The sequence below is a fragment of the Prionailurus viverrinus genome, chromosome D4, assembly GCF_022837055.1.
Source record: "Prionailurus viverrinus isolate Anna chromosome D4, UM_Priviv_1.0, whole genome shotgun sequence".
Taxonomy (NCBI): Eukaryota; Metazoa; Chordata; class Mammalia; order Carnivora; family Felidae; genus Prionailurus; species Prionailurus viverrinus.
Window position 1 is genome coordinate 91948607 of NC_062573.1, and position 15987 is coordinate 91964593.

Genomic DNA, 15987 nt, shown 5'->3' on the forward strand with positions numbered 1-15987 from the left:
CGGGGACGTCAGAACACGAAGAAAATACCTACCTTGGAACGGATGAACTAATGTGAACAGGAAGCCACGTGGGGCAGACACAGCAGGGACAAAAGCAGGTTGCCACGTGGGGACTAAGGCAACAGCCCCGGCTCCTCGGGGACGCCCCGGGGACGTCCCGGGGATGCACAGGTAACTGCACAGTGCCCTCCGGCTGGCAGGCAGACCAGCAAGCCTTCTGTACGTACGTGTGTGTCTGGTGCCATCCACGCCGGGGCCCGCGGAGGGGAGAAACCTCTCGTGGACAGGCCGTGACCGTCCGGGGTCCCTACCCACAGCGCCATCCTGGGAGGCCCGGATATCCCTCAAGGGACACCTTAGACAAACACCGTCCCCCCTCTCCTGACAGCCATGCCAATGTCATGCCACGCTACGTGCTGCCCCCCGTTACAGAGCCTGGGGGCCCTCACTGCAGAGGAAGGGGGTGAGGGGCAGGGAGACCGTCCTGGGTCTCTGAGTCCCACCCAGTGTGAAACAGTGATGCCCCACCCTCTGACAGCCCCCAAGTCCTGGGGTCCGGCCCTGCCCGAACGCGGGCCTCGAGCTCGAGACATCAGACAGCTGCTCCCGTGCGGCCACCGAGCCACGGCAAATTCTCCCCCACTGAACGAACCGGCGAGGCTGGGAGGTTACTGTCCACAGAGCCCACCGCGAGCCTGTTTCCTGATTAAAGCTTCACTGAATCAATAGCAATAAAGCAGTCTCGAAGAGATCCATGGAAAGCGGAACTTTTTAAGAAAAAACACTCTTCCCACAGGCAAAAACCACTTAAAAACAACACACGCCACGATTTTGGGTTTGCGGCCGTCTTGCTGGGTCTCCGCGAAGGCTGTCGTGTCACCTGCAGGTGAATCGCACGCGCTGGGATCTGTGCTTCCCCAGGGAGCTGGATTCACCTGTTTACGACCTGATCAATCGGGCTGGCGAAGGCAGAGCTGTTAGCAGACGAGAGAACGTCATCATCAAGGAAGGGGAGTCCAGGATGAAGGCCGGTGCTCGTGGAAGGGGTCTCTTGCCGAGGCCCTGGCCGCACGAGAGGCCGCAGAGTTTGGCACGGCGAGGCCGGGGCCAGCCCCCCCGCCACCAAGTCCAGCCTGGACACCAATGTGGTCAGCCACACAGAGACCGGAAAAAAGGCAGGAAGCTCAAAGCCAGACACAGAACACAACCGGGTGGGGCCGAAACGTCCCACAACTCCGGTGCAGGGCAGATTCCGGACAGACCGCTGGGCGAGCCGGGCCTTCCCTGGGCCACCGCCAACGGCAGACCTTGAGCCCCACGGGGGGATGTGGACGAGCCCCACCGTCTACACCACTGCCCAAGCCTGACATCAGGGCACCCTCCTCATCACCCCGCCTCCCCCACACCCTGGAGCTGGGAGCTTCTCTCCCCTCCCCCATACCACCCCCTACCCTACCCGGGCCAGGCCTGATCGGTTCCCTGCTGGGGTGACTGTGTCTGCCTCCAATCCACTCCCAGCACTGAGGCCGAGGCAGAACCTTCTTTTTTTTTAATTCTTTTTTCAAATGTTTATTTATTTTTTGAGACACAGAGAGAGAAACAGAACACAAGTAGGGGAGGGGCAGAGAGAGAGGGAGACACAGCATCCGAAGCAGGCTCCAGGCTCTGAGCTGTCGGCATAGAGCCCAACGCGGGGCTCGAACTCACGGACTATGAGATCATGACCTGAGCCGAAATCAGAAGCTTAACCGGCCTGAGCCACCCAGGCGCCCCCAAGACAGAGCCTTCTGAAGCCAAATCCAGGACATCACGTTCTCTCCAACCCCCTTCTGTGACACCTCTGCACCCCAGACCAAGCCACCCACCACCCACCACCCTGCCTCCCTACAGCCTTGAAGGCAGTGGCTCTGGGTTTCTCTAACTTCCCCTTCCAGGTGACTGCTGCTCCCCTCGGCGTCGCCCCCCCCCCCCAGACTCTGAGCTCCCGGAAGCAGTCGCCAGGCCTCACCCGTCCTTCCCTCGCAGTGAGGGCCAGCCAGGCACGGGCAGTAGGTGCTCAGTAAATGTGGAGCTGGAAGCTCCAAAGATCCTGTGGGGGCTGGAGGAGGAGCTGGGGGCGCCCGGGAAGATCCCTTAACGGAAGAGGAGACGTGACAGGAGGCAGGGAAGGAAGGCGCCCTCCCCCCAGAATCTGGCTGCCAGGAAGACCACCACCCATTTCACAGAAAGGCCGGAACCCACATGGAAACCGGTGCCTACTGGGAGCCAGGAGACTCTGGGGACCTCACCCGATCACACGGCAGCACATTTCACAGGTGAGCCAAGGGGGCATAGGCAGGGTGGGGGGAAGGGGTCACTGAGAAGCGCATCCGGGGGCGCACGCGGCCCCATCAGCAGCGGGGCAGGTCTGAGCTCGGGCCCAGCCTGGTTCCCGACCACCACAACCCCCTTCTTCGGCCGAAGGGGGAAACGCGGCCGGTGGGGGCCCTGGGTGTAAGAGTCCCTCGGGCACGGGCAGGCTGCAAAGACGGGCTCCTCCCCTGAGCCCCGGCCTCACTGAGCCCGCACAGCTGTCCTCGGGGACCCAAGCGGGGCGGGCACACACACTCCAGCCTCCCGCAGCCTGTCGCCCCGTGGTCCTCAGTGCCAGGCGCCCCTCCACGTGCGGGTGTGGACAGGGGGTGGGGGTGGACGGGGGGTGGCTGTGGAGCCTGAGCTCCTGCTGCAAACAGACTGCTTCCCCAGCACTCTTGCGATCTACCGCTCCGTTCCCCCGGAGCCTCGCTGGCTAACAGATGTTCCATTTAAGCAGCTAAATTACCACCAAATACACCCATGGAGATGGCAGGCCGATTTCTCCCAAGGTTTATTTGCATGAGGAGGGAGTGGTGTGTGAAAATTCTATCTTCTCGTTTTTCAGAAGGAGGAAAAAAATTTTTTTTACCACACACACGAGTTTAGAAAAAGAGGAGAGGGGATGCCAGCGCGTGAATTACCGCGAGAGCGTGCGGGCGGCTGTGCATCCGACGGCACGCACGGCGCGTGGGCCCGTGGCCACAGGAGGCCACGGGTTTGAGTCCCGCCTCCACCCCTCCCGGTGAACTCCGACCAGCTCCCGGACGCCCTGAGCCTCAGCCTCCAGGGCTATCAAACGGCCCCCGGTCACCCCCGCTCCCCAAGGCTGTCCTTTGCAGGGGTCAGGTCCGTGGCCAGGCGCCCCCAGCACTGTGACTAATTATGATCATCCAGGCATCACCGGGCAGCCTGGGAGCAGCCCAGATCCAGCCCAGCACGCAGGGGACACCACCGCGCCCGAGGAACGCAGGAAGGGGCTGAGCACTCCGGCCGGATCCACCCCCCGGACGCAGGCCACGTGCTGGCCTGCACGTCCCCACGGCCGCCAGATGGCAAAGCCGCAGAAAGGCTGAAGACCGGAGACGCTCCGCTGGGCAAGGCGAGACACGGCGGTGACCCGCTGGCCACCTGGCCGGGGCCATTTCCCACCCTGCAGGACACAACCACCACCAGCCGGACACTCGTGCAGGGGGGAAGCCTCGGGATGGAGATCCAGAGCCGGTCCAGAGTGTGGTCCCTGGCATGAACAGAACCAGCCGTTCAACAGCCATCGACGCCTGGACCCTGCCCCCTGGCCAGAGTGGGGTGCACAGGGTGGACGGAGCTCTGCAGGCCAAACCCCAGAACCCTCAGCCACCGCCGGGAGGATGGACGCAAGCCCACCCCCCCACTCTCCGCCTACTGGAGGCGGCCAGCACCATGCAGACCTGTCAGGGATGCAGGGATGCACAGAGAAACGGCAGGTCGCACCGGCCTCCTGACCCCAAGGTCCACTGGGATTCATCCGCACGCGCACCCAGTTCCAGAAACAAGTCCCAGAAATGCAGCCGGGCCTCACGGCACCGCAGAGCCAAAGCAGACGTGAGCTCCGCACACAAGGGCCGCCTGCGGAAGACGAGGTTTATAGCCTGGATTTACTGACGCCCTTATTCACTCCCAGACGAGGCGCCCGTCCTCCACGGCCCACTCCTCCGCTCCCCCGATGGAACCCTCAGGAAGCCCACTGCCCCCACACGGACGCCCGGCCGGGAAGGTCAGCGGGAGGGACGGCACGGAAGGCTCCAGGAGCGTGGCCGCCAATGCCGGAAAACCGAATCTGCCAGAGACACGGAGAAAACCCACATCCTTGCTGAAGGCCAATGCCGCCCCCGGGTGCGCTTCCGGGGGGCAATCGCGGCTCCAGGGCCGCTGGGCTGCTGCAGGGCAGGGCGAAAACGCCCCTCCTTCACCCAGTGGCACAAGGCCCGGGACCTGTCAACCAGAGCGCAGACTCCCACGTCAGAGGCAGGGCGGCTTCCCGCAGGAGGGATTACGCAAACACAGATCCCAACACCCAGACCCCGAGCGGCTTCCGTTGTTCACGGGGGACATCAGATGCCCCAGGAGCCTTCCTCCCATCACCCTTGGAGGCACCTAGAGATGATGGCCCCATTTTACAGGTGGGGCCACTGAGACGCAACCTCTCACATGCTCCCGGCCCCCGTCTTCCTTCATGGTACACTCTGAATCGGGTGCACAGGAGGTGGGGAGGAGGGGGGACTTTCTCGCGACACATGAGCTCAGGAGCTCTCCTGGGCCGTCCTGTCTGAGGCGCTGAGTCAGGAGCCTGGAGCAGAGGCAGCTGCCTCCTGCTTCCACTCAAGCCTCACTCCCAGAGAGAGAAGTAAGTCCCGCGGAACCCCCGGGGCACCCAGCCCTGCCTCAGTGCCCGGAGTCCTGCAGCAGCACGGACCCAGGACAAGAAGAGGCCCGAGAAAGGTGTCCTGCCACCACGCAGGGCTGAGCCACTCCCCAGGCACGGCGGGCCAGCACTTGTAGGGGCCCAAAAGGGTGTGAGGTCAAAGACCACGTTTCAACATACGCTGCTAGTACCCTTGCCTTTACATCCGCACAGTCATAAAACTGGGCCCTTTACATCTTCTGTGGAAGAGGGAGTCCACGGGCAAAGTGTGAGGGGCCCGTGGGAGTCACACGGTGGCCCCGAGGCCCCCAGCACAGCAAGTGAGGGTTTCAGGTACTCACCTGCCCGCACCTGCTCAAATGCCTCACACAATCCCCTGCCAGCCCAAGGCTCTTCCTGTGTGGTAAGACACATCAGAGGGGGGCGCCCGGGTGGCTCAGTGAGTTAAGCGTCTGACCCTTGACCTGGGCTCAGGTCATGATCTCACAGTTCACGAGTTCGAGCCCCATGATGGGCTCTGTGATGAGTGTGGAGCCTGCTAGGGATTCTCTCTCCCTCTCTCTGCCCCTCCCCTGCTCGCATGCACTCGCACTCCCTCCCTCTCTCTCTCTCTCTCTCAAAAATAAATACGTAAACTTTAATTTAAAAATGGGGGGGGGGGGCCTGGGTGGCTCAGTAGGTAAAGCGTCCGACTTTGGCTCAGGTTGTGATCTCACAGTTCGTGGGTTCGAGCCCCATGTCGGGCTCTGTGCGGACAGCTCAGAGCCTGGAGCCTGCTTCCGATTCTGTATCTGTCTCCCTCTCTCCCTGCCCCTCCCCCGCTCGCTCTCTGTCTCTGTCTCTTAAAAATAAACATTTAAAAAAAAGGACACGTAACAAAATTACGATTGGTGATTTAGCACACTCACTGCCCGGTTTCCCTCCCCCCTCCCCGCACCCCCCCCCCCCCCCCCCGCCATTCGCTGTGTGTGTCGATTCACCTGCCCTGGAACCTCGTATGGCTGGAGTCCCACAGTCCTTACCCTCTCGTGTCTGCCTTCTCTCCCTCCACACATGCCCGAGGTTTGTCCACACGGCAACACCTGTCAGGCTTCCTTCCTCCCTCTGGTCGCCTCCTACTCCATCGTCTGGAGAGACCCCCACGTTTATCTATTCACCCGCCGAGAAAGATCCCTCATCCTACAGAGGAGGAAACCGAGGCCCCACGACGGTCAAGCTCCGCGGCCCACGGTGCTCGGCAGTCGAGCCAGGACACCGGCCCTGAGCCCTCACCGCACCGACTACGCCCAGACACCTCGAGGGACGGGGCCCCTTCTGCAGCCAGGAGCACAGAGGCCCGGAGGGAGCAGCCGTGTGGTCACACCCCGCTGCCGCGCCTCCAGCCGGCTTCCTCCGAGCTCTGGGGTGAAAACAAGTAAAACCGAATGTCTCCGTGGCAGCTCTTGTGTGAGGCCATCACCCGCGCGGGAAAACAGCTCAGATCCGAGCGGTCTCGTCCCTCACCGAAATGCCCGTCAGCTGTCCTCTCTCCTGCCCCTGCGGCCAGAGACTCGGGGGGCTGCCCACCTCTGGCAGGGAGGGGTAAAGGAAGAGTGGGAGGAGCTCAGGGAAGGGAGGGAGGGTCTCCGGATGTGGCTGCCGGGAGCACGAGGGCCTAACACGGGCTGCGAACAGACTGCCCCAGGTGCCCCGTGCGCCCGGGACAGGTGGCGATGGCCCCGGAACCAGACGCCCGCCCGTACAGTTACAAGCTGGGACCCCCCACTCCTGTGGGGCACTGAGGCCTCTCAACAAGCCGCCTGCCAGCCCCAGGGGCCAGCAAACAGGAGCACCGCCATGGACCACAGCCAGCCCCTGCCGGGACAAGCCAGAGAAGCCTGAACGTGGGCCTTGGCTCTGACGTGAGGAAGGCAGGGGCGGGGCCGTGGGGACCCTGGCAGGTGGCTCAGCCCTTGCGCCTCTGCAGAGGTCCCCTCTCCCTGGGGCCACTGGCCGCCACGCGTTCGGTGCCCACACCACCCTCGCCTGGCAGCATCCTGCGCCTACGGGTCAGCTACGACGATCAAGTGGACATCTGGGCAACCTGGAAGCGTGTGGCACACCAAGGGAGGTGCACTGAGGGAGGAGACCACCCAGAGGCAGGGCTGGGGCGGGGGGGCGCGGGAGCAGGCCAACACCTGGCACCCAGGCCTGTCCCCGGCATAGGGACTCCTGGGGGCGCGGACCAGCACCCTCCCCGCCACCTCCCACATCTCAGGGACGCACTGATCTGCGTGGCAGAGCCATGAATGCGCCGGGAGACAGCTCGGCAGGGACCTGACGTCATCTGACGGTGGAGGAGGGGCACTGAGCAGGGCCCCACGGCCGGGCGGGGACAGGGAGGCCCCCTCACCCTGAGACCCCAGCTTCAGGCACCCCCACCCCCCCCCCAAACAGGCCTCAACTTCACCCCCAAGCAGTGCATTCCCCAGTTCCAGAAATGGCATTTGGGGAGAGCAGGCAGGGCCGGGGGGACACAGGTCAGAACACACGACTGGAGTAGGGCCACTGTCACCTCCCCAGCGTCCCGACAGGCAGCCCCTCGCGGGCCTGCTGGATGGCTTTCTGCATTGGAAAGTGCCCCTTTCGTCTCTTCAAGAACCCTCCTGCCTTCTCCTCTTCTGGAAGGTCAGGGACACAGTGTCAGGGGTCCCTGTTTCTCTCGCCCAATGCCCATGAGCGCGTGACCACGAGTGGGGAGCAACGACACAGTGAGCCCCCTCCCAGCACCAGGGAGCAGGTGAGGACGGGCCCAGAGCCATGAAGCCACAAGGGCAGGGCCGGGCAGCCCGGGGCCACCTCTGGACTCAGGCCCTGGGCAGCCCCCAGCCTCCTCACCAGTGGGGACCGTCCAAGGGCCGTGGTGCGGGTTGGCAAGAGGCCTCACGCTCCACGCAGCTGTGTGACCTCGGGTAGCCCCCGTAACCTCTCCATTAAGTGCCCAACCTGGTGCCTCACGGGGTCTCCTAAGGCCCAGGGGAGGGGCCGGTGCTGGGCAGTCAGGGGACAAACCCTCCCAGGACGGGGCACGGCTGGCAACAACGATCGAGAATCCCCGGGGCGCCTGGGTGGCTCAGTCGGTTAAGCGTCTGACTTCAGCTCAGGTTATGATCTCATGGTCCGTGAGTTCGAGCCCCGTGTGGGGCTTTGTGCTGACAGCTCAGAGCCTGGAGCCTGCTTCGGATTCTGTGACTCCCCCTCTCTCTGCCCCTCTCCCACTCTCTCTCTCTCTCTCAAAAGTAAACATTAAAAAAAATTTTTTTTTGTTTTTAATGGGGGTCATCTCTGCAGCAACCGCCCATCTCCAGCCTTCACTTACCTAAAGCCATCCGGCTTCCAAGGTCAGTTCCTCCATGCCCTCCTCAGTCCCTGTCTTCACGGATCCAAATATCTGCATCAGCTAAGGACTGACACAGCCCAAACGAGGTGACAGCAAACCCTGCAGCTGTCCCCACCTCCTGTGCCCACCAGCACTGACCTTCTGGGAGGGAAGCAGCAGAGAGAGGCTGTGAGACCTTTCCAGCAGGAGCCAGGCACGAGACAGGGACAGCGCCAGGCCCGCGTTTTCCCATCAAATGCCCCCGGCAGCCTGCAGGGTGCCCACGGGCGTCCCCTTCTCAGACGAGGAGACGGAGACTCGGCCAGGCCGGTGACCCCGCTGCCACTGGGGTCCCCGCTGGAGCCGAGCGGCCGATGCCGGTGCGTCCCTCCACCGCCACGTCAGGGCCCTCACCTCGCTCACCGAATGTCCAGACCCCGGGGGCCCAGCCCCGGCGGCCTCGGCGGCCTCACCTACAAAGTGGGTGATCACGGCCCCAGCACTTGGCACGATTTCTGGCGCAAGATGGAGAAGCTTTGCTCCTCCTGAGCGCTTCCTGCTGCGGGAGCCCGTGCCAAGGGCCCCGGGTACAAAGGGAGACAGAACAGCACACTCCGGGAGGGCCGAGCCCGGGGACCAGGGCTCCTTCACAGGCCCAGGACAGGCCCCAAGCGTGGAAAGCGAGCCCGCTGCCTGGCTCTGCACGGGCCACAAAGCTGAGGCGCGTTTCCATGTTTTTAAACGGTCGGGGGGGGAAAAAACCAGAAGAATAATATTCGGCGACACATGAAAGTGATACGAAATCAAATTTCAGTCTCCGTGAAGTTTACTGGCACACGGCCACGGCTCACCCATTTCCAGATCGACCACGGCTGCTTTCACACCAGGAGGGCAGAGTTGAGTGGTCACAACAGAGACCGTCTGGCCCACAAAGCCTGAAATATGTACCGTCTGGCCCTCGACACAAGATGAGGGTCCACCCCTGCCGGGGGAGAGAGGGGTGGACTCACGGGCCAGTCGGGACGGAGGCCGAACTGGCAGGGCCTCGGCCGTGGGGCTGAGCCTGGGTCTCTGCCTAAACCAGGGCCCCACCCGCACTGTCCGCCCCGGGGGCGTCCCACCCTCAAACTCAGGAAGCCACAGACACCAACATGCTGGGCACGGGGCCGGGAGGAAGAGGCTGGAGGGCATCACACTGCTGACCCCCAGAGCGGGACCTAGTGCATCTCTGGGAAGGATGAGGCAGTCGCTCTCCAGGGAGGGGACATCCTTGGCCGCCATGTCCGTATGCGAGACAGAGCTCCAACGAGGCGCTGGGGTGGGGGCTCACCGTGGCTGCTCATCCCAGTCAAGCCTCCAGCAAGGCCGGAACACCCACACTTGGCCCCGGGCTCAGCAGAGCACCCCCCCATTCCCAGCACTGAGACGCCCATCTCTAGGGCCCGGACCGTGGACAGACGCGGGCCCTCCCTCAGGACGGCCTCCCCGCCAAACGCACGGCAAACTTCCAGGTTCCATCCCAGCCCACCGAGGCCAAAGCCAGACCGGTGTCAGCAGCGCGTCCCCCACAAACAACCCGCTGTCCACCAACGGCAGGCTGTGCCTTCCCACGACCCGGGCAGATGACGGCCACGGGCCTTTCCCGCCGATTCCACACCCAGGCCGCAGGACCCTGCTCCACACAGCCCTGCAAGGGCCCCTCCTCCCCGTTGGTCAGGCCAGTGCCAAAGAGGGGACCCCGGCACATCGGCCTCTGCTAGCCCACCCCCACTCCCAGCCCCGCCCTCAGGGACCAGCTATCGCTACCCAGCCGCTCAGAGCCACAACCCTGCCGCATGGAAAAACCAGTGCTGGTGAAATGCAGGTTTCTTTCTCCAGTTGTCCCCACCGGGAGCCTTTCCAGGCACTCTGCATAATCGACCTCCTAATCGACCTCCCGCTATCAAATTTTAATACGACGGAGAAACCGTGTATCTGTTTTGTACTCTATGTACGTCTGTGCTTCACCTGTACATAAAAAGCACTTGATTTCTTTACCCCCAGAGATCCGATTTCCACCACCCTGGGGGCCATATCGCCCCTTGCTGAGAATGCATGGATTAAAGAAAATGTGTCATTAAGGGGGCGCCTGGGTGGCTCAGTCTGTTGGGCGTCTGACTTCCGCTCAGGTCATGATCTCGCCACTCCTGAGTTCAAGCCCTGCCTCGGGCTCTGTTCCGACAGCTTGGAGCCTGGAGCCTGCTTCAGATTCTGTGTCTCCCTCTCTCTCTGACCCTCCCCTGTTCATGCTCTGTCTCTGTCTGTCTCAAAAATGAATAAACGTTAAAAAAAAAAATTTTTTTAATGTGTCATTAAGAGTAGAGTTTTGCGTCACTATTTACTTTTTTCATACGATCACCAGAAGTTTTGAAACACAGACCGGCTCACATATTTCTGTGGGGTGGCACTGATACACATAGAAAATAAAGACAAATGCAAACGTGTCCAGACACACACATGCACACAGCACATACGTCTACACCTGGGTGCACACACACACACACACACACACACACACACAGACCACCAGCTCTGACCACGGAGAGCGCCCTGCTGCGGTGTGCACCCCTGCACCCAGAGCTTGGCTTCTAAACACCCCTCTCCAAGACGGAAGCACACGGCCGACTCCTGGCAGGGACTAAGAAGAATCAAAAAGAGGAGTCTGGACGTCTCGCGCCGGAAAGAAGGGCAGGGCACCGAAAACACTGGGAACGCGTCAAAGACACACAGAAGCAGTTCCCGGGGTCGAACCCGAGGGAGCGTGAGCGCAAAGACAAATGATGACGGTAACAGACGTCAATGCATGGAATAAAACAGGAAACCACGATCCAAACTGGCAGAAAGAGAGAGAGGAAGGAAGAGAAGAAGGAGGAAGGAAAGACCGGGGGCGCACCTTGTCCCAAGTCCCTTCCGGAGAAAAGCTGTGAATGACGGGGGACGGAGTGACGCCGAGGACAGGATCGGCAGACCCCGCCTCCGTCAAGCGAGGGAGTGGGGTCGAAGCCGAAGCACCTGCCGCCTGCAGGACAGGGGCGGGAGCGGGTGGCAGCGTGGCCGGTCTCCCGCGCAGGCGCACAACCCGAATCCGGTCCCGAGGGGACGCAGAGGGACCCAACGGAGGGACGTTCCGCAACAAAAGGCACCTGGTACCTGCAGGGTGTTGGGGTCTGAAAATCAAGGGAAGGCTGAGGGGCCGGCCCAGACGGAGGGGCTGGAGAGAGGGAGAGCAGCCAACCCTGCCGGTCGCCCCTTCTGCTGAACCGGCATTTCAGGGACACCCGTTGAGGCGTGAGTGGGTCACACGGCGGGACGTGACGGGGAGGCCGTGCCGCGCTCACCGAGGACAACGCCCCTGTTTGGGGGCAACGCGCTGACACACTCGGGGTGAGGGACCAAATGACCCATTCACCTCAACTGGGTCGAGAAAAAGTTGTGTGTGCAGCACGCAGAGCTTGCCGTGAGTCCAACGCGTTTTCAAAATTGAAACAGAAGAGGTTTCCTCTTTCCACGAGTATGAGGCTTCCTCTCTGCTCCCCGCTGCCCTGGCATCGCACGCCTCGGCCTCAGGACCCAGGCCACCTGCAGGCCGCTTCTGCGGCCCCAGGCATCTGGGCGACACCTCTGCGGTGCGCCCGCACTCGTCTGGGGCGTCATGAGAGCAGGACCCGCCCAGCTGGCCCCCCGGGCCCCCCAGCAAGCACAGAGCCTGCCTTGGGATGATGCAACACAGCGGCTAAGGAACAAAGGGACGCAGGCTCCGTGGGACCCCGAGATGACCTCCTGGAGGGGCTCGGCCCAGTCTGGAGGGCGACAGAAGACACACAGCTCCTGGGCTTTGCAGAGTGCGCAGCAGAAGCGTGGCACCCACACGCTGGGTGGAGTAAGGGCGCGGAAGTGCGAGGTTAGCGACGCACCCAGGTCTGGGGGCCACGGCCAGGCTCGCCACGCCGCGGGACAGGAGAGTGCCATCAGAGGAGGCTTCCCAGAGGAGGGGCCTCTGGACTAGCGCCTCCAGGAAGAATCAGGCTAAGAGCAGGCGAGGTCTACCAGCAAGGGCACGAGGCAGGGTCGGGAAGGAGTCGACGACGGAGGCGTGGGCAGGAGAGGAATCCTGGTAGGCCCCGGGGCCCCACGCCCTCTCTGTGCCGTGTCCCCGCCGACGGGCTTCCCAACCTGTTCTCCGGGGAGGAGGCCCGCCAGGGTGGTGTGGGCACGGGGCGGGGCTGGGTGGCGCCCGGAAGGCTCAGACCCAACGCAAGGGCTGGCTCCTGGCATCAGCATCTCAGGCCCTCACGGCCAGAGCGGCTCTGGACACACGTGATCTCTCCTTGGGATCAGCAGATTGTGGCCATGCCTAATTAGTTTAATTAAATCCAAGGCAGCTTCCAGGCATTTTGGATTAAAAAAAAAAAAAACAATGAAAGCACCCGACCTGCCAGCTCCAGGAGGCATGACAAAGGGGCAACTTGGATCCTCTGCGAACACCTCCTCGTTTCCAGCTCCGTACCCAGCCGACACTCCATAAGCGCACACGCTCTGACGCTCCTGTGGGGCCGATAGCCCAGCCGAGGTCAACTCAGAGTGGAGGGGCATTCCACACGCTGTCCCCCCCAAAACCACGACGGCGCCATGAGCAGCCAGCACGGCCTTCTGGAACGAGGGAGCATCGTGGAGGCCTCTGGGCTGGACGGGTCTCTGGCGCTCTGGGACGGCAGGGACGCGGGAAGGGCCTGCAGACCCACTGACCTCCACAGACCCCCACAGAAAACAGGCGCACACCCCACACCCCGTCCACGCGGTAGAAGCAGACACGCGGCAGGAGCAACCGACCAGCAGGCCAGGAGCGCCCATGCGAAAGTCAGCCCGACAGCTTCGGGAAGTCTCGCGGAACCTACTTCATTTCAAGTCCGAGAGGGGAGAGCTGAGCTCGTGGTTTCTGATCTGTGTGATCCGGGCCAAGCCGATGTCTCTGAGCTGTGCCGGCCTCATCTATAGAACAGGGATGGGGTACCCTCCCCAGGATCGAGCCTCGCCCAGGGCAGGACCAGTAAGAAAGGGAAGCTTCGATTTTCCTTGTGATCTAACCACCGTGGGCCGGTCCGACAGGACACCTCTCCCACCTCCAGGGACCGGAAGCTTCCCGATTAACAAAGAGCAGCCACACGGAGAGGCCCCCAAGCTCCTTTCCCGAACCACGCACAGCCAGACCTGGTAAAGAGGACCGTTTCTTTAACTATGACTAGAGAGATGCAGCCATCTGACCAGCCCCCTGACCCAGCGAACGCAGGTTCAAGGAGCACCAGCGGCCGTCCCCGCATCAGCAGCAGACACACAAAGACAGGGGTGACCCACCCCCTCCCCCACAAGGTGACCGGTGGGCTCGAGGTCGGGGAGACCAGCCCTCAGCCAAGAGCGATACCTGCCAGTGCCCAGAGGGCCCTCCTAAAATCACTAACGTTAACTCAGCACTGTACGGAGGACGTTCTCCGCCTTCCCCCGTGGAATCCTCACCACGTGGCTACGTGGTGGCTCCCACAGCTGTTCCCATCAACCAGATGAGGAAACTGAGGCCCCGAAGGTGGTCACCTACCTGCAAGGCAACAGTGCCACGTGTCAATCAGGACATGCCCAGGAAGACACAGAGACACTGGCCCTCCCAGTTCTCCCTTAACATCCATCCCTTCACCCAGGCTGGGGCACAAAGGGGCTGTGCCGGTGTCAGTGTCCTTGTCCCACGGACGGCTCCGTGGACCCCGGGGTGTCTGTGCGCTTCCAGCACAGGGGCTGAGCCAAGCCACCTGCCACAGCCAGTGCCCCCTCCCCCCCCCCCCCCCCGCCCCCTGCCCAAACCACGGCTGGAAAAGGGCAGCTCCAGGACCCACCCCAGGCTGTGTCTGTGCCCCAGCCTCCCTGCCAATCAGCCAGGAAACCCGTCAGGAGCCAGCAAGCCTGGGCAGTGTCAGGGCCAAAGGCAGACACACTCTCGCCCATGGCCGGCTCTGCCCTTGGCAACCCTTCCTGCCCTCAGTTTCTCCCTCCCAGCCCCCCCCCCCCGAGGGGTGGATGGAGGGGAACAGATTCATGAAAGCATTCTGCAGCAGGGCGCCTGGCCCCCACTCCGGGCTGGTTAGCAAGAGAGCTGGCTTTAGGGGGGCCCTAAGACCTCATGCCCCCACCTCCAGGCTCCCTCACCAGCCCGTCTGCCTCCCCTGATCCTGGGCTGAGTGGGAGCGCAGCCCCCTTACCCTCTCAGGGCACCTCTTTGTCAGCAGCCATCCCCCTCCTCTCCCTGGGGGAGGGGGGGCCCCCATCTCCTTGGAAACGCAGTCACAGCCAAAGGGCAGAGGCCATGCAGCCCAGCCTGGAAAAGCCGTGACTCACTCCATCCCTCCTTCTCCCTAGTCTGTTTTCCGATGTCACACATGAATGGCCGTTGTCCACGAGGACTTGCCACAGAGGGCCACGGAGGAAGGGGGCTTGGGGGCTAACAGTTAGGTGGATCCTCAACAGCGCTGGCCAGACCCAGGCTGGCCCCCTGGGCCCCTTCAAACCGGAGCTGGGTGGGAGCTCTGGGACTCCAGGAGGGCAAGACCGGAGCTTCATTCTGCTAAAGTCTCGGCCAAGTTCCCTTTAAGGGGCCAAGAAAAGCAGCTCCTGCCGGCTGCGCAGACATTTTCCTGCCGGCCTGCAGCCACACGCGCTCGGCCACGACAAAGGCCACACTCGAGGGTGCCGGGGGAGCGACGGGGACCCCCGATCGCACCAACTTGTGCGGCCCTGTCCTGGAGGCGGCGCCCCGAGCCCACCCGCGCCCTCTGGCCCCCGCTCCCCGCCCCGCCGACCCCTCCGACCGCGCCCGCTCGTCGTCCACGGTCCAGTCCACCAGACCCGAAGCCCGAGGGCGCGACGCCGGACGAGGCCCCCGGGCGTGGCGGGCTCCCCGGGGCCGGGAGGGACGCGGAGAGGGGTCGGCAGGGGCGGGCGCCCCGCCCGGCCGCGAGTCTCCCCTCGCCGGGGAGGCGCAGACCGGCCCGGGGCGCTCCCCGGCCGTGCCCACGGGCGGCGGCGGCGCGCCCCGGGCTTGGGGGACTTTGGTCAACTTCGCGCCTCCTGGGGCGCGCCCTTCTCCCTCCCCGCGGCCGCCCGCGCGCCCGGACCCTCACCTGGGACATCTGCGGCCGGAAGTTGATGTCCTTGAGGTCGATGGAGCCGGGGGACAGGTTGTGCAGCAGCTGGCACAGGAGGACGCCGTCGCGCAGCGCCTGCGCCAGGTCGAAGACCACCGCCGAGGGCCACACGACCCGGTGGTTGGGCGGCAGGACCTTGCAGTCGATGAGCCAGCGGCCGCACTGCCGCCACTGCTCCATGGCGCCCGCGGCGGCCGCGCGGCCGGGGCCCGCTCAGGGCAGCGCTCCGGCCAAAGTGCGGTGGCCGCGGGGCATCCCGCCCGCCCGCGCGGGGCTCGGCGGCCGGGGCGGGGCTTCGCGCGGGCGGCCCCGGGTCCCCGCTGCGCCGCCGCGCGTCCCCTCCTCTTCCTCCTCCTCCGGCTCCTCGCGGGCCGCCGCTCCCGCCCACGTGCGGCCGCGGGGTGGGCGCCGCGCGGCGCGCCGGAGCCCCTCACACGCGCGAGCGCCCCCGGGCCCCGGGCCGGGCTCCGCGCCGCCCGCCGCCGCAGCGCCCCGCGATCCGCCCCTCGGGGCGCCGCATGCTGCGCTCCGGCCGCCCCGCGGCTGCCGCCGCTCCTGCCCCGCCCGAGACAAAGGGCCGGCGGGTCGCTCGCTCGGCGCGTCCGGGGCCTGGGCCACCCTCGTCGCCGCCGCTTTGTTCAACCCGC

General features: G+C 63.9%; 1 protein-coding gene across 6 annotated transcripts in view; it reads right to left on the reverse strand.

Moving 5' to 3' along the window:
- The window catches only part of VAV2 (vav guanine nucleotide exchange factor 2), a 163743-nt gene extending 147987 nt beyond the window's left edge, over positions 1 to 15756 (reverse strand). For 2 of the 6 annotated variants that reach the window (XR_007146155.1, XM_047829401.1), the window contains exon 1: positions 15317 to 15756. Coding sequence is in view for 5 of the 6 variants with exons in the window: in XM_047829401.1 (XP_047685357.1) it covers positions 15317 to 15520 (204 nt within the window). In the remaining variant the exon portion in view is untranslated. Of the gene's footprint in view, positions 1 to 5778; positions 6004 to 15316 lie in introns of those variants that run through there. The other 4 variants (XM_047829399.1, XM_047829398.1, XM_047829397.1 and 1 more) reach the window with 3 other exon arrangements.
- Between the last annotated feature and the right edge of the window lie 231 nt (positions 15757 to 15987).